The 21535-nt window shown below is 43.6% G+C and overlaps 3 protein-coding genes across 3 annotated transcripts; 1 reads left to right on the top strand and 2 right to left on the bottom strand.

Annotated features, from left to right (window-relative positions):
• Positions 1–5872: 5872 nt before the first annotated feature.
• On the top strand, positions 5873–7343 carry LOC6497786 (phenoloxidase-activating factor 2). Its single transcript, XM_001961413.3, has 2 exons — positions 5873–6316; positions 6432–7343. The coding sequence occupies exons 1-2, from the start codon at positions 5975–5977 to the stop codon at positions 7170–7172; spliced, it is 1083 nt and encodes a 360-aa protein (XP_001961449.3). The 5' UTR covers positions 5873–5974; the 3' UTR covers positions 7173–7343.
• A 9765-nt stretch (positions 7344–17108) lies between these two features.
• On the bottom strand, positions 17109–19277 carry LOC6497739 (tektin-4). Its single transcript, XM_001961414.4, has 3 exons — positions 18801–19277; positions 18472–18746; positions 17109–18404 (listed from the first exon to the last, which is right to left on the bottom strand). The coding sequence occupies exons 1-3, from the start codon at positions 19155–19157 to the stop codon at positions 17285–17287; spliced, it is 1752 nt and encodes a 583-aa protein (XP_001961450.1). The 5' UTR covers positions 19158–19277; the 3' UTR covers positions 17109–17284.
• A 96-nt stretch (positions 19278–19373) lies between these two features.
• On the bottom strand, positions 19374–20961 carry LOC6497738. Its single transcript, XM_001961415.4, has 2 exons — positions 20809–20961; positions 19374–20751 (listed from the first exon to the last, which is right to left on the bottom strand). Exons 1-2 carry the CDS (start codon positions 20810–20812, stop codon positions 19535–19537), a joined length of 1221 nt encoding a protein of 406 aa, XP_001961451.2. The 5' UTR covers positions 20813–20961; the 3' UTR covers positions 19374–19534.
• Positions 20962–21535: the final 574 nt, after the last annotated feature.

Below are 21535 nucleotides of genomic sequence, written 5' to 3'. Positions count from 1 at the left end.
ATACAGTTGCTGAATGCAGTTGACAGCTTTATAATGACTTTCATGGTAAATGCGGGCAATTAATTTCTTTTAATTTCCCAGGTGGCAAAGGTATAAAATCCCGCAGCATTTTATTCACGAAAGTTTTAGGGCAAACTTCTATACCATACGCAACTATTTAAATAAATTAGTTAACTTATGTTAAAAATTTTCCGATTTCTTGATTGATTGGCCAACCATTCACATCCCTGTGCATAGTTCACATAGCCTCTAAGTAAAATATAAAAGCCAGAACCTGCTTCAAACTAATAAACAACCAACGCACTGGGAGTCAAATGCGAGATGGTTTCTACTTTTTGTTTTTTCATGAATTATGCAAAGGAGTTTTTCGCAACTGTTGTGGCGAGAGTGGGTTTCTGGCATCCCCGAATCCCACAAAGGGAATACTTAAATGGGATTTGGGAAATCACATACCGAGCCAAGAGCCAAGTGCGATAGAGACAGTGCTAGAAAATTACCAGAATATGGCGAAGTGAACGTTGGCCAAATAATTTTTTCGCTTTGATGGCATATCCAATTGCATTTCGCTTAAGTAATATTATATATGCGAATGCCTTTATATTACACATGTATACTATACGACGTTTGCACGTCTGAATATTTAAGGAAACTTGTACTGAATGCATGGGGTGCAACTATTAAAGCCTGCTCAATAAATTCTGGTAGCGTTAACTACCTGAAATCCCTAGCCCATTTACTTTGGCCCCACGTCCATCTTCAGCACTGCAGTCCCGGCCACCACCTGCGAAATTGCAACTTAACAATACTTCGGAGGTTCTGGGATGCCCAAGCCACGCCCCCGCTCTCAGCTTTACTACCCCACGTGGCAGGAACGCATGCGGCGTATAAATCAATATTGGCAATTTAAAATTGGCTGGCGGTGTATGAAGCCAATATCCGGCAACGTTCAGCAGCTCGAGTGTGTTTGTAAAGGTTCCTGGAGCGTGTGCAAAAAATTGTAAGGGGCTCAGGGCCCAGGGAGAAGGACAGCGGGCCCGGACTACCAAGAGAAGTACCCACTTCGTTGGGTGAATGGGTGGCGAGCTGTTCCTGGCTGGTTAGGACAGCATTTTGAATCTTAGACAAACATTATGTGGCCCGAAACATTCGTGGGGCATGTGTGCTTGGTATGTAAGCCGCAAAGTCTATTAAAAAATCGCGTTCAAATGTACGCTTCTATATCTTTTTCCTAAAGCCATTAAATGGGTCGCTAAAGAAGCTTAACTTAAAGTAACTATTACTATTTATGTTCTTATTTTATAAATAATTAAAAGTATAGATGCGTCGGCGGGAAAAATGAAAACAACAGAGCCCATCAAAAAAACCACATAATTATGCGTCAATAAGTGGGGAAAATGATTATAAAATTATTATGCAAATTACTACGATTGCGGATAGACCGTTGATATTAAAACGGTGTTTGTTTTGACTTTTGGCGCTCCACGAAATAAAATTATGACATCATCATCGTTGTTATCAGCAAAGCATCAAAAATCAATTACCCAGAGGAAGAGAAAGTGGGGCAAGTACAATTATGCCGCATCAAAAATCTTGTTTACCCACTAAAAAGCTTAGGAATGCCCAGGCTGGGCTTCGAAACTGTTTTCTGGATGCCATAAGCAAAAATTCGTGAAAAAAATAGCTAAAACTGCGTGCTTTGCTTTTTATTGTTGTTTGTCTCTTGATACAATAAAAAATATTTTTGGAAAGAAAAATACACGTACGTAATGGGAAAATCAGTCAAGCATAAACTATGACGAACAGAGATAAATACAGAATTGCGCTTGTCCTCAACCTTCTAAGAAAAATTTGAAAAACATCGCATTCTGATGCTTAAAATATTTTTCACAAAAATTATAAAATTATGTTGATGATTGTTATTGAATTGGTTTATCACACGCAGCACGATATTGAAAATAATAGTTTGTGACCAAAATAATTAAAGATCTTAAGCCAACGTTACTCATACTTTTCCGTTGGTAAATTTTTAACTTTTACATTTTACTCATACTTTTCCGTTGGTAAATTTATTGATTTTTCATACCATCTCTTCCTGTGGGCCGGAAAAAGCCTTGCCTATCCTCGAATTTTAAATTTGTATCAAAGTCTTCCGGGTTCAATCCTGCGAAGCTTACCATAATGTTATTGGAGTATAAAACACTTTTCCTAATTAAAAGCAATCCCTTGCCGTGGCGCCCTCGCCCGTCGGCTGCAGCCGCTCGTCCTTTTTTCGCCTCGCCAAATGCTCAACTATCCTTTGGGCCGTGCCCAAGAGTTTAACATTAATTGCCGTCTTTCATTTCCCTTCCATTCTTTGCACTCACCTGCCAGGCGGAGAAACGCCGACCAAGTGAATGTTAAGTTAAGTACGAAAACTGTAAAAAGCCTGATAAAAAAGTTTGGTGAATTGAAATGCAGAGAAGAAAGGAGGGGAAATTGGTGAGCTAATAAAAAGTTTTCGCTTCCGTTCGAATTAAGTCGACAATTTTCAGTTGCTGCCAAATACCGCCTTAATTACAAGATTTGGCATCGAAAAATTGCAGCAACTGAACTAATCTTTCGCAATGCATTTATGTTTGTGAAAAAGAAAAGAAAGATCAGAAACTTTACCAAACACTTTATTTTGTACTTATATTATTTGCTTCCATTATATCTAATGAAATATATAATTTGAAGCAGCATATGCATATGATTTGATTCAATATTGCTTTACGGAATGCGACTATTTTGGCAATTAGCTTTCTAATAAAGAGCCATGATCCGAATCTGTTAATTAAGGCAAACATTTTACAAGAATATTTCTTCCACAAACACATGCCGGAAATAATTTTCCGAGTTCGAGTTTTGCTTATCGGTTCCCAGCAAATTTCCTTTGCACTCAGACACTCAAACAAACACTCCTGCAGGACGCCTAAAGTTGTGCTACTAATTAATTAAATTCTGACTCCGGCCATACAATTTCCATTTGTCTACCCCGTCCCATGCCTTCATTCCACACATTGTGTTCGCCTTTGGCTTGGTGTGCATCTGTATTTGGATATGTGTGTGACATTGTCGCTGCACAAGTTCGGGTGCACAATTAATCCTTATTAATTATATGCTGCCAGTGGATTTATGGCAAGTTTTGTGTGCTGGCATTCGGCCAAGACACAAAACCAACACACACACGCATCTGCATTTCTGGGCCAAGTCTGCTGCAAGTTGCTTTCCCGCCGTGAAACAGACCATTGGTAGGCCAGGAACCCGGGAATGCCTGCCCGACGCAGCAGGACATTATCTCAGCCCCCCAAGTTGCTGTTCTTGACAGCTGCGTCCCTGACAACAAGTCAATAGAGCCTATTGTCGGCCCCCCATCATAACCTAATCGTCGAAACACGATAGTAGACCTTAATTACTCATCCTTGATTACACGAGACCAGATGAACACGATCTGGCCGTTTAATTCGGCAATTATAAATTGCACAACATTTTTATTGAGCTCAATAGATGCACAAATATGAATGGACTAATCGGGACAGCTATGGCTGCATAGCATTACTCTAAAAATTCCTTGGAATTAGCAACAGCTGTATATAAATTTTATAGAATAAGCTTCTTTGCCTAAGCCCTGTCATTTTTTCAAACAAAAGGATGCAATCAATGTTAACAAATACTGCGGTTAGCTTTTCCATTTCACCCCAGTTTCACCGTTTTTCCAACTCACTTTTAACTCTTTGCATATAATTGCAGCCCCGACAGCAATCAGTGCGATAAAATAGATTGTCATTATCATCATTGGCGCGTTGAATGATTTCCTTTTTTATGTGGCCGAGTTGATTTTTTCTGTATTTGCATATCATTTAAAATCAATTTAGCAATCAGTCAGCCGTATTTTGTTAAACAGTAATTAACATAAATCAATTGAAATGCAGTTTGAGTTCGTTTAATGTTTATCTGTGCCTGATGAGCTTATAGACGACATTAATTAGGCGAAATAAAGGGAAAAGAATGCCTGGGACGTCAAAAATGTAAAACCAAATACGGTTAATAGCGATACAAAAACGTCAGAATGAAACTTGTTTCAAAGACTTATTTTTTTTTGTTTGTTAAACCTTTGCCACTTTTTACAATGTATCCCTTGCAATTGTCAATGTTTGGTTTGATTCCACTTTTTACAGGAATTTAATTTTTAATGTGTGCCAACAAAAACAAAGGCACAAATGTGAAAATTAATTAAACTTTGACAATGCACAAAAACTGCAGAATTTTCTATTTGTACCTTTTTGTGGAAATTCCTAATAACTTATTTATTGCTTTGGATAAAAAGAATGCACTGATTTCCCCTGGATGGCCAAAGTGTCAAATTCCTTGCAAAATATTTGCATTTAGGCAAAAAAACTACGGCCATGCGAAAAAGTTGATAATTAATTCGCGGCCTTACGACAAAAAGAACAGCAAAAATGGTCTGCGGCTTTGATGTGAAAACACTGGACCGATAGAATCGATTAGCTGGAAAAGTGCTGAGGTTAAATATTTGTTAATTATGAATGGCGATACCTCGACCGTAAATCATTTAAGTAATCTATTATTTACGATTATATTTCCATAGCTTCGCCTCACTAATTCAGAAACTTCTGCAAAATCATTTAAAACAATATTGAAAGCAAATTTGTAAATATTTTCCTTGTGCTTACCATTCCCATAAATTTCTGGGAAAACTCCAAGCAGAAATAAATAGCCTTGTTTCAGGGCAGATAGTCAAGGTCCTGTTGCCTAGTGTCCTTCCAACTTCTTCGATGTTTAGGAGCTTGGCCATTTTTCTTTGCCAGGCAGCTGGAGCCGAGCCACCTCGAAGGCAATTTACTCGCAAGGCACAGGACTAGGGCCATTAAGTGCAATTGTATTGCGTTTTTGAGACAAACCTCTCTCCGCACATGTCGTTGGCAATGGCACATGCATGGAGAAAACATTACAACTAAAAACAAAAGTGCGAAAATATTGAAAGGTTTGGCTGCAACAGCTAAAATGTGGCCAGGACTGGCGTCGGGTCTGGCCAATGTTTTCGCCATAAAATTCTCATTGTAAATAACGTTCAGCACACGCACACCTACGCATTTCTCCACTTTCTCCAGCACTTTCGTTCCGTTGATGGCATTTACTGTTGCTCATTGCAAGTGTTTTGTTGTTTTTCTAGCTGCTTTCACTTTACACCCAAGCGAATAATTTTTCCCCATACATACATATACCCGAATGTATAAAGAACAGCAACAGCGCCAAGCTGCACAAAAAATACTTAAAGTGTTTGCAATAAATTCCTTTAAAGCTTTTAAGCCTCGCCGGAAAGAGTTGCTAAAAGGATGAGGAGTTGGTGGCAAGTGGCAAGCATCTAAAATTAAAAAATGCGCTTTTAGGGTTAAGCTTAAGTCGGGCCTGCATTCATCATGGAGCGCTTAGGCACTTAAGCACTCTGGTTAGACCCTTTGGGGTTCTGGCCTCAGGGCCATCTTAGAGTGTTGATTCTCCATCGAAACGATGGGATAAAGATGAAAACTCAGAAGTAAAAATTTTAGCTTTGAGATATATCTCGCACGAATTAGATTGGAAAATCTTATCATCTGTCGCTCTGATAAAATGAGATTTACCACTAAGCTGATTTAAAAAAAAAAAACATCTAAGAAGCTTTCATTGTTAATTTCCTTTGTTAATTTATACAACCTTGTCGTCGATTTCTATGCGATTAATTGTCTGTGCTATTAATTGAAATGACAATATTCTTAAAAGTGAATATAGGGAGAACAAAAATTTTGTTTGTTTCTTATCAATATTTATTTATATTTAAACGTGTGTCGGGTACCATCCAGTCTAGTCTTCTCCTCTTACTGCGAGCCAGTCGTCGAAATCTGTCGCTCTGATTTGTTTAATTCAATTTGTTTTTTATAAAATTTAAATTAGAACTATGAAAAGAGTCAAAAACCAAGTGGTGTTCCTATTAATTGTACTACATGTAAATCTTTTTCGATTTTCAATAAGTTATGACTCTGACCCTTCAAATGAACTCGACTATAATTATGGTGATTATGGCAACATAGGCGACGACTCATTCACATCTACACCCACAACCACTGAAAATACGATATTTGGAAAATCATGTGGATTAATGACGAATGAATTCTGTGTAAAATTTAACCAGTGTGCTACAGTGATTCGAACACCAAAAATTATCATCGATTTGACTAGACCACGGAACGAGTGTCATTATATAGAAACTTGCTGCGAGCAAAGCAAAATTAGACAATTGGTAAATATCATACAACATATTTTTGAAATAATATAAACAGTACGTTTATGTACTCAGTACAAATACATTTTTGCTCTTTTAAAAAGAGTTAAGTGAGATTTATTTAATTTTCCAGCGCCCCCCACATGACGTCAATTTAATGCAAGACCAGTGCGGCCTTACCAACGTGGACGGTCTTTACATGACCGTAGAAAGCAGTGGCCAAGAGACTAGCTTTACGGAGTACCCCTGGCTGGTAGCCATTCTGGACTCGGAATCGAAACAGATATGCAGCGGTGTCCTAATTAGCCACAAAGTGGTCTTGTCGGCTGCGAGCTGTTTGCCTCCAACTCAGAACCTTACGGTGAGGGCTGGCGACTGGGACCTTTTATCAGATAGCGAGATAGTCCCACATGAAAATCGCTTAGTCGAGAAAATCATTGTGCACAATGATTTAATTTTGTCACAATTGCTAAACGACCTAGCCCTGGCGGTCTTGGAGAGCGCCTTTCCGCGTACAAAGCACATAGTTCCTGTCTGCATGTTCGATGATCTTGGCAGCTCAAGGCTCAACGCTACTAGATGCTTTGCCATAGGATGGAATGTACTAAAATTTACTAGGTTTTTACCACAAGAAAATATTGTTCTTAAAATAGCAGTCGACACTACGACGGCATTAATAAAGAAACCGGACGGACGGATCAAGGCACATATCAGCGCACATAGGCACCTGAATCTTATGGGATCACCTCTTGTCTGTCCCACCGAGGGAAACCAATACTTTTTATTGGGAATATGGAGCTACCAGCTCCAGGAAAATCAAACAGTTTTCGCAAACGTTACAAGGAATCTGCAATGGATTAATGATCACTTGTAGGTTGGATGGTAATTTTAAAAAGAATATGCCTAAATCGCGCCTATTCGTATAACATGACCAAAATATTTTGTTCTTGGAAATTAAATCTTACGAAGCACGGAACAGTTGTCCTAATCCTAATTGTATGTTAAAGGGATTCCCTCGACATGGAGTGGCCAACGTAGAACACTGTGAGTCCCAATGCATTTTCTGGCTTTGTGCTTGATTGTAAATATTTTGCCAAACACCTGATACCTTAACGCATATATTTACACTCATGTATGTTGGTCTGTGAGCGTGTAGGTCCAACTGCGACTGTGTGTGTGGCTGTATGGCGGGCTGCTTGGAGGACTTTGTTCTCCATTGATTTTCGCCTCTAGGTGTTAAGATTACACAAATTGCAATTTATTTGTTTGGCCAACCGAAGCCAATGCTGGAAATTGCTTGTACATCTATCGGTTTCCGGCTCTCTTCCCCTCACTTGACCCTGTCCCAACACCTGTCCCTGCACTGATTAATATGTCTTGCGTTTTGTGTATTTGCCTTTGTGTTTTGTTTGCATTTAACTGGCAAACTGGATTGAAATCGCTGCGATAGGAAAGTGAGGTGTTCAGTCCTCCCCAGCCTGCTACCGCCTCCTCCCCACCTTTCCAAGACCCTTTGCTTTCCTGTAGACCGGATTGTGATATGCATGACCTAGACAAATATTGTGCGTTTGCAAGCACTTTGTCATTGGAGCTGCTGCTACACCACAGATCCCAGCTCCAATGGACACATTTATTATTTTGAAATATTTTGTTGACTTTGCCGGAGAAGATTTCCAGGCAGCAACCGAACCCAGCCAGCATCGGTGGCAAGGGCTCTCACATTTGAGGTTTTCATTTGGCTAAGAGCGGAGCCTGCATGCAAGCCAAGCCAAACCCATTTTCCCATTTCTCATTTCACTTCCTTTCGTCGTTTTACATGCTTTCTCCGCCGCAGTGAGTGACACACTAATTGTTCTGCTTGTTGTGGCCCGAGATGCATTCACTGTTTGGGATTGGTTTAACCTGGCGTTTGAGTGATTTAATATTGAATTATGGCCACTGATTTATTCCACATTCACAATCTGTAATGGATTTATGTCGCCGTTGCCTCTTGTATCTCCGATTCCTATTTCCTTTCTTTGATTGCCAAGCTGGCAAGACCAAGAGTTCGGCCAGAAAGGCTAAAGCAATTGCGCCACATTTGTTGGACGGCACTGTGCCAAGAAAAATAAGCCTTCGTCTACTTCTTGGCAGTCCTGCGAAATTAGTGCTTCATGGTGTGAACAAAATGCAAATATTACACAGCTCATTAAGCTTGAATTGGAATCGAGCTTACGCGATTTAAACGCCTAAGAAACTTGGCAACATCGAATTTCTTTTGCATTCTTAAGCGTACCTTCCGAAATGCACATTCTAAATAATTTGTAAGTTTGTCCAAATTTATAGTAAAGTTCTTACTTAATAGTCATGGTATAAATTTACATGGCTTTCAAATAGTCAACCAAAATTGTTATGGCAACCTTGTAGAGCTCCAGGATCTGATTAGCATCACAAATAACCATTCAATTGGCTTTCCCTCCTTTACGACCCGATTCTGGGTAGTTAATTTATGATGACCGACTTCAATGTTAATTTACGCTTAATGAATTTTAATTGGACCCTTCTTGTTTCCGAAAAAACACGTTTACCACAAAGCTGCCCATAGCCACCGAACAAAATTGAAAAATTACATTCGGTTCGCAGGGTCCTTCTCTAAAGTGACTCGGGAAAATCGCAGTTCGTCCGGAACATTTTGGCTTCCATGTTCCTGGGCCTTTGCCATTTCGGTTCATTTTGTCGCCGCTGTTGTTTGTTGTTTTCTATTTTATTTTTTTTATGTTCCTGTTCGCCTGAAAGGTCTAAAATCGCGTCCTGTGTGTGTTTACCTAATCAAAAATTTCAAACACGTTTTATATTGGCAACGCAAGAGTCATTTATTCAATTTGCAAACCAGTTTTACGTTACGTAATCTAATCAAAAAGGTTGCGACTCAACTTTACTCCACTCGCTGCTACAGGAGGGTGATTCGGTCCAGAGACGACTGTACAAATATATATGGCTTTATATAGGGGCTGGGCTGATCTCTGGCCGCTAGCCAAAATACTAGTTACAGTAGGTTACGGGGTGGGAGAGAGGCTCCCCACAAAGGCAGGCGACTGAACTAAAACCAAAGTAAGCAAAGACACCAAAAAGTTACAATTTTGAAAACTAAAAACAGCAAATGGACGGAGTTTGGGAATACACATTTATATGAAAAAACTGTGCAGAAAAAATATTGAAAAGTATTTTTGTACATTTTGTAAAAGCATTATTCAATAAGGTTCTTTGAGGGAAAATTCGTTTCAAATGGATAGCATACTTGTTTTCCATTTTGTAGCTATTTGGTTTCTGTTCAAAAACTTGTTTTGGTCTGAAGCGAAATTTTTGAGTGCAAATACAGGTTGCAATTTGAAATTACCAATCCACTAAGTACAGAAGGGTACCTGTTGAAGCATCTCATGAAGGATAATATTTCAAGCCATTAGTTTTATCTGAAACGCCGTCGTGCAAGTCTGTGCAATAAATCCCAGATTAATTTCTTGCATCGCGCGACGTGCACTCGTCTGGTGTCGAAAATGAACCCTTGTGGACTGCCACTCCGGCTGTGAGAAAGGCAGGGGCTACATAGAATGAGGAAGGACATCCCCCAAATCGAGTCAGACATGCAGAACAGACGGGCATGGCCCGATTAGCGCTGCGAACATGAAAAACAGATATGCTAACGTGGCAAACAGCCGCAACACCTCCGGGGGTAGACACCTCCGGCCACACCTACAGCTCCAGCCAGTCCCGCCCACCAATAAAGTGTTTAACATTTTCGCCTGTACATTTTAATGGGGAAATGAAACAATTTCGTTGGCAACATGCAGGCTGTGAGCTCGACGGGTGCCGCAACGACCAAAGGAGGTGGGTGTTGCGGCGCTGGAGGCGTGGCATGGCGTCCACGCCTATATGCAGATTGAGCGCATTTAACAATTTTACGCTGCATACATTTAGGCGAAAATCCTCATCCAGATCCCATTCGTCCCGTCCTGGCTGTTGCCGTTGTTGCATCAATAAATTAAATGCAGATTTCCATTTTCGTACATTGCATGTGGGGCAAACGAACCCGGCGAAGTGGGTTCGATACCATGGCCTCACCCCTGACCCCCTAGACACCGAGACTGCCTCTTTCCTCAGTTACCAGTGCAGTGGCTGGCAGCAGTTAGGCGTGGCTGGAAAATTGTTGCATGCAGTTAATTATGTTGCACAGGTTTTTGTGCGTTGCAACTTCCACTTTGGACACGACGACTTCCTTTCGCCCCGAGAGGAAATGGCTAATTGAAATAAAACACGCCTGCTTCCTTGTTTAATTAAATAAGCCCAAATCGAGCAGAGTTTGGGCCTATTTCCGAGCTCGAGTAGAATTAAAAATTACCAATTTTATAGCAAAAAAATTGCATTAAACAAGTCCAGGCGGAGCTGCCAACAAAAATACCTTTGATTCCTCGTTTCGATAAATCAACTGCCAAGTTTTTAGCTTAAGAGAAAAAGTTTTTCCGATTGACAAGCTTTCGAGATAGTGCAGGTTGAAATTTAAATATTCGCAACTATTACCCATTAATCTGCGTTTTCTGCCTGTTTTAAGATGGTTTTAATGGCTCAAAACAAAGTATTTACCAATATTTTAAACATTTATCACAAAAAATATTTACAGGATAAACCAGATTCCATTCTAAGCCCAACGAATACTGGGCTAACCTAAGTCCAGGAGATCGAATTGGCCAACATTCGTATGCGATTTCAAAAACCAAATCTGCTAATGGAAGGGTGAGGAGCTAGGCAGGGATACAAGAGATAAATATGGCATTCGGGGGCGGTGGGAAGCGGTTCTTTTTGGTCACACGGTCACCTCACCGATGCCCGTTTACCTGGCAGCCATTTTGGACAGCAATTTTCCTTTCGCCATTCGCTTTAGCTTTTTTTTGGTCCGGGTTTCGGGTTTTGCGGTCTCCGCTTTCCTGCGGAAAATGCCTCAGCTTTTAGTGAAATTTGCATTTTGCTTGATTTACGGAAAGATTTGAGGCTATTGCAACGCAACTTTGATGTGTGTATCAATTTACCCAAGTGTTAAGGTTAAGGATTCGGATTGCATTCGACCGGGCCCTGGTTGTTGTTTGTCATGACAAACTTTTGGTTATTGCAGTTCGGAGGATCGAACGTCGGAATGTGAAAGGAAAGAAGGATTTTCCGGAGTGCGGACTTTCAGTCTGGCGAAGCACAACCGCACAGATAAGTCAATTGGCATTGCATTTGATTGCAGGTGTTTCAGATAGCAAATATATGCTGCTGTATGCTTGTGTCTGGCGAGCTTGAAAAGTTTTGGTATTTGGTAGTATTCATGGCAGAATCCCAGAGATATATCAGTGTTATATGTGGCCAAAATGTACTTTACAGTTATCATATCATTGGGAGAGAAAGGAATGCGCTTGGTCTTCAAATTTTCGGGAATAAATTATCTGTGGAATTTCTGAGCATGACATTTTTCGTTTTACGTCCGAAAACATGATATCATATATAGCCGGCCCACACTGCCGGCATTAATCCACCGAAAAAGCCTTATACTTTGTGGCTGTAATTTGCTTGAGCGCTCTCCTAACGACTTTTCTCACAAAAGTCATAACCTGCCAGGCAGACAAGCCAGACGAACAAGCAAACAAACAAACAAACAAACGACTTAAGTGCAAACAATTAAAAGACAAACAGCTCAATGCCGGTACACCCACTCACCCCAAACACACATGTCAGGGCACTCCTACAAATGCGCAAACAAAGAATTCGCAGAACCAGTGGCATCGGATGTTTTTGGGGCGCGAAAGAAGCAAAAGTTTTTTCTGCCGGCTCAAAAGTCGAGCCATGACATCTGAGCCACAGTTTTAACTTCTCGGGCTTCCCTTTTTTCAGACACTTTGCCAACAGAGATTGTAAATGAGAAGTTTGGTGAAAAGTTGGCCCAAGAGTTTTGGTGAGCGGCTATATAGGTTTCGAATGCATTTTAGCGACCTACTCGCATATGTTTGATATATTTGACGATTCAATAATGTGATTATGTGCAGAGCTTTCTTCTCAAATAGGGAAAGTGTAAAAACAGCTTCACTGTCCTACGGTAAGTAGTTTGGACCAAGTGACTAAAATCACTTTTCAGGATCTTCCAAGGACTTTTCCTATCGATGAAGCAATGGAATGGTACAGTTTTTTCAAGAAACTCTTTTATGTTTTTAATAAAATCAAAACCCTCAACAAGTGACAAGGAATGACAGGAACTTCCTTCAGATTTATGAGGACTCTGTACTCCTGTCGAAAATATGTGTGCTTTGCATTTAAATGGCATTTTCTTGTGTACTGCCCCCGAGAGCAGTATGCGGAAGAGTCCCAGGGTATATGCGTCCCAGGGTATATGCGTTTCCAGAGAATTCTTGGCTTTTGTTGTGTTAAAAAACCACCTCACCGCCCTGTATACATACATTAGGTTGGTAAACGTGTCAGCGCCTTTGTCCGATTCCCCTTTTTTCGGGCTTGTCATTCAACCGTTTTCAGAGTGGGGCGTCAACATTCCTGGTAATGAAATGCCCAACAATCTACTCGTGTCGGAATTTTGATTTTGATTTTTCAGGTAACGTCAACACAGAAACAGGTGAGTGGATGCCCGGTCCCCGGTGCCTGTCGGTGGACTACGGGAATAGAGGAAGGCTTGGGCTAATCCCCGGCGACCGCCAAACCGCACATTAGCAAAACGGGGAATCCCGGCGAGCAGAAAGCATCCAGCAGCTAGCAGAGAGAGAGAGAGAGAGAGAGAGAGAGAGCTCGGCAAACATTTGAGCCTGACAGCGGCCCAAAAAATCGTGCATTGATGATGATAACGTCCTGGCTGGCCCGGCTGACATCGCCACGTCCGTCGACCAGGGCTCCTTGCATATTCACGCCGCATTAGCGATGGGCGGCCAGCGTGTCCGGGCCTGCAAGCCGGACACGGGACACAGAGCGACGAATTTAGGTTTTGGTTTAGTTTGGTTAGGTTCGGTTTTGGTGGGGTTTTTGGTGAGGTTTGCTTAGGCTTGGGCTCGGGCTTGGGCTTGGGGTGCGTTTGCGTTTGCGTTTGCAGCTTGTGGTGCCCTGTGTTGATGCTTTTGACACGATCTGCTGATTTCTACCACCCCCACTGACCAACGCTATGCGATGAGGGCTCGAAAGGGTGGCGTGGTCCGGTGGCTTCTGCGAGCCTCTGAGATAAACGTATGCTAATCGGCTTGTTTGATGGCCGGGGACGGAGGACCGGTGGTCGGAGCGAGGTGCAGGCAATCCTGCGGAATGCATCAAATGTCTGTGGCTGTCATACCTGCACAGGTTAGAACTATGGTCGAAACTTTAGCAGTGGAATTCAAGGTATTAAATGAGGTAATATTAGCATCGTTTGTTTGCCTGAACAATCAACTCATTTAGAGTGAAATCTTGTTTAAGAACAAACCCAAAATGTCTCTGAAACGCCCAATAAAATATATTTTCACTTTGTTGACACACAAACATTACATTATGCCCCTCCTTACATGAGAGCCCTCTCTACCGAAAAAACTGCAAAAATAATGTCTTTTATTAGCATAATGAAGTCATAAACATTGCAACAGTTAACCCGGCAAGTCAACAAGTCAACAGGGAAGATAAAATCAACAGTCACCCACATTAACTTCGATTTTCTCCTTCGCACTCGCACTCACACACACACACGCCATCTCGCTCCCACTCCAACGTCCTTTGCCATGGCTGATAAGCGATCGCAAAAAAGGGGAAGCCCCATTTACATGCAGCGCTGCGAGTCGAGGCGCAGGCCAAAACGGAAACGGAAGTGCAGAGGCAGCTCTGAAATAACATCAAAAATGGCTGCCGGTGGCGTTGGCAACAAAAAGTTGCAGCTGGTCACAAATCATCTAAGGAGCTGCTGCTCCACTCTGTACGTGCTCCACCCGATGCCAGTGTTGTAAAATGCTAACGAGCGTCGGCAACCTTTGTTGTTGCCTCCCCCTCCACTCTGGCACCCTCGCGTCCTTCCGACCGCCTGGGAAAATCCGCCCAGCCACCATCCGGCACCCTGTTGTCATCGCTTTGAGTGACTTTCGCAAGACTGCGGAAGGTGGCCGGCAACTAATTTAGCTGCCATTGCAAAGTCAGCGGCATCTTCATTTCCCGGGATAAGCCGCGACTGGTGTTCCAGGAAAAGGATTCCCAGAAAAGCATATTCCCCATACTTCTATCATTTCATTTATTCTACAAAGGATTACTTGATCAGAAGATGTAGTTGAGTGTCCGTTGAACTATTTACCCAGAAATACAGTCGTTTTGGCAACTGGGCTACCCCATCCTGGCGAAAGCCTTTTCCGGAACAGCCAGAAGCGGTTAAAGTCTCTGTTTCAGTGTTAGCAACACGCGCCGAGCTAGGCAGCAGCAGCTGCTGGCACCTGTGCTGGTGGCTGCAACTATAAAATTCCAATTTACTCCGCATGCAGTTACTATACTTTCTTGGCAACCAGACCCGCCCTATTCCGATTCCGATTCCGGACGCCCAGCCCAGCTCCTTCTCCAAGTCCCCTGGCTGTGCCCGGGGCTGGCGTTTCTCGCCTTGCATCTGCAGCTGCCTGTGTGTGTGTAAGCTTCCTGCACTCGCTGGCTTTCTTTTAGCTGGCGCAATTTTATGTATTTTTATGGTAGCTTGCAGCCAGTGACGTTGCCGCCGCTTGGCCCGGAAAGCGGAAACCGAAAATTGCTACTTATTATGTTACTAACTTTGTGTTGCAACCCGTACCAGTGTGTGTGCCCGTGTCAGTGTCTTTGGATGAGTGTGTGTGCGTGAGAGGTCTTTTACGGGCAGGGGCTGGGGCAGTGGCAGGCGGGTACTGTTGTTGGCTGGTGTGATAATGTCAGGTTTTGTTAAAATTAAATTGCATGTCTTGCTGCGTTGAAGTTAAATTATTGCCTCCCAGGGTCTAAGGTGTGGCATTCAACTTTACATCTCCGATTGGGAAATAGTTGCCGAAAAAGTTTTTTGCCTCAAGTAGCAGGCATTCAACTTTAAACAGCCCATAGAAGAGAATAAAGCTCACTTTTTGCGTACGAGTACTATAAAAAGAACACAGACACACCAACATCAAACAAGTTTTTTTTAGTCTCATGCCTATTTTTCGATTCGGCTTGGATTCCATTTTCCCCCATTTTCCCAGCGGGCGTCTGAAATATAACATTTTTTGCGTTTTACCGCAAACAGTATGCAACAGATTTTTTCTTAGCCACCGCATGGTGCCAGCACAAAAAACAGTTGGCAGTGGGTTGTTTGGTGGTTGGGCGGATTGGGCGGGTTGGGCTGTGACCCTGATGGTGGTCGCCAATTTTTGCAGGCGGCACCAGCGCCAAAATGTATGCTTCTGCAATGCTTCTTTCCTTTCTTGCCGTTTTTAGTTGGCTGCGAAAACCACACGCTGTGATTTTTACCGGCATTACGAAATATTAACAGGATACAGCAAACATAAGAAAAACGATATTTCCCTTTTAAGACAGGTCAGGACGATGGGGAGAGAGTGGAAAAATTTGAGTAATGGCTGTTTGATGCCCCAGAGACTCGCCTTCTGGCAGTAGAGTTGTATCATTTCTTTAAAATCTTAAAATCTAAAACTACTTTGACTCTCAAGAGCCGCAACACTAAGACATTTTGTAGAATATTCTACATAAAAAATGATAAGCTTAGCTGAAATAAAGGTTTTTGGAATTGGAGGGCAGAATGGATTACAGAAATACCTTTTGATTCAAGACCAGCCTTGACCTTGGCAACAAAAAACAATACAACCACGATGGGAATTCTTCTAAAAATATTTCCCGCAGGCTGTAACCCTTTGGCCATACCACTGTTGGTCGACATAAGAAACAACACGTTCGATGGCAATAAATTCTGGTCGACAAGTGGCTCGCACGTATAGAAGGAAAGTTCCGAAGACAGGTCTGGAACTTGCAATCCGGAACAGCCGGAAAGAAAGTCACATTTTCTTTTTTAGGTGTATCTTAAAATTGACAGTGCATCGCTCTGACCTTCAGTCAATGTGGAAATGTGGGGCAAATATGGACACCATAATGGAAAATGGAAAATAGATTCAATGAGCCATAACGTTTACTGTTTTCAATTGGAAATTCCAACATGCTGCTCTGCCGTTTCTGTAATTTATTGGCTTCCTAGCAGAGTGCCACATGTATCATCCCAGCTAGATAGATTTAAACCGAAGGACACACATATTGGAGAGCAAGAGGGAGAAAGAATTGGAAGACCTCAACCAAACTGTCCCAATATTTGTTGCTTCGAGGAGGGCAAACATTAACGAATGTTCAACTACCTCCGTATCAATATCAAACCCCCTCGCTTCCCGCGCGTGTATCTCTAAATTGAGTACGTGTTGTTCTAGTTGTTGAACGTGTTTTGGTAAGTACTAAGGCCAACACGTGTCCTGGGGACCCTGGGGCGGATTAAGGAGCCGGGAGGGGATTGGCAACATATTTCTTTCAGTTATATGGATTTCCAAACGTGTCTGATTGCCCTCTAATGGCATTTTATTGCATTTATTAAAAGCAACTTAGGAGCTCAAGGACTAAAACCAAAATCCGCAAATTAGATCCTTGAATGGCGTTTACTTTTCCTCAGGTGTAAAGTGTGTAAAGAGTCTATACTATAGACAATTCGTAGAAAACACAGCTTAAATCGCTGCCAATATTATTATAAAAATGACTGTTTTTTAATTTTCTTCCATTTTCTCTTAAAGAAGGACCTTAGACTACTAAGGAATATACTCCATAATGCATTTTATTCAAAAGGGTGAGCACTAACAAATTTAGTCACAATAAAAGTACTTTCATATTCCCCTGGAAATCAAACCTAAAAATTTAGTCACCTATCTAAAGAGACACAGAAATTTTGTTACAAAAAAAGGGAGCCAATGGGCCTTCACCCAGCAGCTATTATCACTGACCGGCACCGCTGAGGGTGTTGGCCGAGGGATAATGGGACCGCAAGAGCATGCAACGCTCGCGATCGATGAAGAGGGTGCGCCGCTTCAGCATTATCTCCCGCTCTAGCTTGCTGCGGGCAGTGACCAGGTCGATCTTGACTCTTTCCGCCTCCTCCTTTTCGTGTAACATCGCCGAGACACTGCTCTGGATGGTATGCACGCCGTCGATAAGCGCTTGCTGGGCCAAGTCGCGGCAGTTCTCCACATTGGGTCGATAGCTGCGGTTGTCCATCCGCGTTTGGGCAACCTTCATAGAGGCGTCGAAGGACTCGATGCGGCGCTGCATATTTACGATGCGGTTCTCCACGTCAGCCAGATCCTGCAGAACGTTGCGCAAGTCATTCTCGAATCGCTGCACTGCCTCCTGTGTGCAATTGATTCTAGAGGTCAAGGCCTTCTCCACTATATCCGCTTGGGTACGGATGTCCCTAGCGGCATTCATCATAATGGAGTTGAGGGTGTTGCGCAGAGCCACCGACTTGGCCCGGCATTTCTCGCAGTCGTCGAGGGTCTCCATACTGAAGTGCTCCCAATACTTTTCGGAGGCCTGCTCGGGGGGCTGGCGTACTGCTCCCGGGCGGAACATGATCGTTCGAGAACTGTTGTTCAGGCCCGTATTGAGGGTGTCGATCTCGTAGGCCTCCTTTTTGTCACTCCAGTCATATTCCAGGCGCTGGCGAGCAGTACGGTTCTCAACCTGCTGAGACTGGAAGTCCTCAAGGGTCTTCATCAGCAGCCGCCGAATCTCAGCGATCAGGGCCAACTCGTTGACCAGCTCCTCCTCCACGTGGTCGCGCACGAGCTCGGTGTCCGGGCGGGTGGCGCGCTTATCGATGCACTCCTTCACAATCGACTCTGGGACACCGAGAACAACCATCGACTTGCGCAGTTTGATCCGCTCCACCTCCATGGTGGCGATTTCGTCGGCCATCGCTTTAATCGCGTTCTCCAGAGTGTTCTTCCATTTGCCAATTAGCTGCGAGCGCGTCCTCAACTTGTCGGTGGTCTCGTCCTGCGATTTGGTCACTATGGCGGAGAGGCGAAGGAATTCAGTGGCAGCGCTGAATCGGTTTCTGTAAAAAAGATGTTTATACAATTTATGAAAATCTGGTCAGAAGAATAATGGCTGAAACTGCTTACCTATCCGCCCTGCCTGTCGCCCCGTTGACCAACTGAACCGTCTCATGGTTCCTCGCGCGCCATTCATTCGGACTGTACCGCGTGATGGAGTAGCGGTCCACGACAGGCCGTGTTCCCGTAATTCCCGCCATGGGGCTCCAGTCTACCTTGCCCGAAGCCCAGGGCCCAATAGGTCCCATGGGCATAAGCTGATCCTTGTGCGGCAGATCGTCACCCTGTTGAGGCAGATAGCACGGCGGGTTTTGAAGATTGTCCGCATTGGGATCCATAGCGCGCTGCAAAGGAATAACAATAGACAAAGTCCTGGCCATGGTGACCGGCGCACTTACAGAAAACTGAACCTCCTCCATTTGTCGAGGTTCTTGCGACTTCTTGTACTGCTCGGCGCGTATATCGGCCATCTGTTGTTGCTGGTGATCCACCCCAGCCTGAAGGTCTCCCTGCAGTTTTTGGTGCTCCTGGGCGGGACCGGTTATATTCTGGACAATATGCGCCTGGGCGGCCTCGTCAGGGTGTGGGATGAGGGCCACGAGCGCCGGCTGAGGGGGCTTCTTCATCCGGTGCGAACGAGGCTCCTCCGGCAGAGGACAGATAATCGGAACCGGGCATTCCCCGGATCCCGGGTTGAGATCTATAGTGGTCGTGCAGGGCGCTTGGAGCTCATCCTTCTTTTCAAGACAATTCATTGTTATAGTACGGTTGCTAACCACCTGATAGGGTAAAAATAAGTGTGTATGTACCGGAACGAGTTACGAATCGGTTACGTTTTGTGTTGAGAAACAAACTGAAACTGAAAATATGAGTTTCAAACGATTGTTTGAAGGTCATAAACAAGCAATTGGGTTGCTGGGATCCCATTGTGGAGGCAACGGTTACTACATGTGGTTTTACTTTTTAGCTTATTGGGGTAGTATGAAGAGTGGCATTTATTTTTCAAACTTTATTGATGTTCAAATAAACAAACAAAAGTATATTGCTTTCAAAGCGAGAAAAAAATTATTCTTATTTCCATGAAACGACTTAGAATTTACGGGATAAGTTGGGCGCAGGTAGTAGCCATAGTCTAATTTCCTTTGGCCATGTTTTGAAAGAACATGATGGAAAACTCAAGGACATTTGTAGGCTTATACCGAAGCACATTGAGAACATAGTCCTGCATAAAGTCGGCCAGCTGGGTGTTGCCGTTCAAGTAGTTCGTGGCATTTTCGTAATTAAGAGCCTTTAGTTCCTGGAACTTGCGGGTCAGCTGGACATTCTGGCGCCACATGAGCTCCAGCTTGGGCAGGATCGTCTCCTTGCGCTTCGGTGGCAAGCAGGCAGCGTGGAGCAGGTAGTTGTAGCCGCGCCAATAGTGGATCACGATCCGACCTTCTGGCGTCATGAAGGTCTCGGCCACATCTTGCAACTCGTCATTGAAGCACTGCTGGGTGAGGATGTGCACCACGTTCTTGTAGGTGCGATAGAAGATGCGCACAACCTTGCGCTCCTTGTGCACCACCAGATTGCAGCGCAGGACGCGTCCGTACAAGTTCATTGTGTAATACTCAAAGTTTCCGATAAAGTTGTTGCACACCAGGTGACGCATCAGAAGCATGATACCTCCGTCTAGAACGAAAACGTGGTCACGGTCCTTGATGTCGATGCGCGCTTTAAAGCGCTGAACCTCCTCATTGATCCGCGTCTCCCGGATGGCGGTGAGCAGGAGATCGGCATGGTTTCGCACCTCCAGGATCTTCTCCACACGCGTGTTGTCGATCCGGTCGAACTCAGAGCGCTTTTCACAAATCAGCAGGAACTTATCGTCGTACTTGCCCTTCAGCTGATGACCACACTCCACAATACCGCGTCCCTTCTTCATCTTACTGCTGCAGAAGACCACGTATCCATCAAAGGCCTCCTCCACGTTCAGGCAGAAGCGACCGATCTGCTCCAGCTCACGTTCAAAAAAGATCTTTAGATCCTCGTTAAGCTTGCAGTTTGTGTTCCGTAGCCTGGACACGAACAGTTGCTCCTTAAAAATGATGGCCTGTTTCACGGGCAGGAACTGCTTGGGGTCAATGCCCCAGTCACACTGCTTATATTGATCGTCCGACGGCTCGATAGGTCGCAGCAGGGCCGAGATTATACTGGACACACTGATCTCGTCCTGGGCATCCAACTTATCCAGCTCCTCGCAGGCATCGACGGCTGCACGTTTCTTGTGTGGATCCCGGAATTGGTCCATGTCACAGGTCAAAAATAGGGGCGGATCCAGCCCCGATCCTCGACTGCTTAGTCCATCTGTAAGGGTTATTCTTAAATATAAAATAGATCAAAAAGACCAATTAGTTATCGTACCCATTGTTCTTAACTACAAAATAATTTTCCTGATCTCTGTATGCGCCTGAGAGTTCGTGTATCCATTCAAGGCAGAATCGAAAATAAATGATGTTTTTTTCAAATGCTTTCAATAAAACTTGAATTTATACAAGTTATAGTTTGTAGTATACGAAATTCGTTTAGATCTTTGAATTTTCTGAAACAAAATCTTAAACAATTTTGTCGAAGCTTCCAGCGTGATCTTTGCCTCAAGCACTTTCGACATTCAAGTCTCCTTCCTTTGTTGTGCTGGCCAAGAACTTGACTTAGCAATTAGCAGAAGCGACTAAGTAATGCTCCCTAAGAACTTTCTAAAGTGAGCCTGTCAGCGTGTCCAGTAATTTCGAAGTGGACCTAAGGCGCAACATTCCCATCAAAATGTGTGCTGCAACAAACGAAACAAATAGAAACAAGCGCAGGATTCTCCCCGAACTAATTGCAAGGCCAAGAGCTCTTCAGACGGCTTAAAGTGCTACAAACAACATGTAACTTCAGGGTGTTGGGGCTGTCACGAGTAAATATGAGCGTGGGCGAGCTTTAATGGCAGCAACTGTAAACGAATGGACAGCAAATAAAGAGGTCGCCGGACGAGGGCGAAGAAAGGACCTTTGTAATCCCGGCTGGCGGAGACCTGCTCATTGTTAGTGGAGCGCAAACAGTCGTCCTTCCCTCATTAAAAGGCAAAAGGCGAGTGGGGTTGTGAGGC

This window comes from Drosophila ananassae, chromosome 3R (assembly GCF_017639315.1).
Source record: "Drosophila ananassae strain 14024-0371.13 chromosome 3R, ASM1763931v2, whole genome shotgun sequence".
NCBI classification, from domain to species: domain Eukaryota; kingdom Metazoa; phylum Arthropoda; class Insecta; order Diptera; family Drosophilidae; genus Drosophila; species Drosophila ananassae.
This window is presented reverse-complemented; position numbering and strand designations above follow the sequence as displayed.

Bases quoted from the DNA above. Each gene is read 5' to 3' on its own strand.
- LOC6497786 (XM_001961413.3), top strand. From the start codon at position 5,975: ATGAAAAGAGTCAAAAACCAAGTGGTGTTCCTATTAATTGTACTACAT. The intron at 6,317-6,431 runs GTAAATATCATA...TTAATTTTCCAG, and splicing joins AAAGCAAAATTAGACAATTG to CGCCCCCCACATGACGTCAA.
- LOC6497739 (XM_001961414.4), bottom strand. From the start codon at position 19,157: ATGAATTGTCTTGAAAAGAAGGATGAGCTCCAAGCGCCCTGCACGACC. The intron at 18,747-18,800 runs GTAAGTGCGCCG...ATTCCTTTGCAG, and splicing joins TGGAGGAGGTTCAGTTTTCT to CGCGCTATGGATCCCAATGC. The intron at 18,405-18,471 runs GTAAGCAGTTTC...TCTTTTTTACAG, and splicing joins GCGACAGGCAGGGCGGATAG to AAACCGATTCAGCGCTGCCA.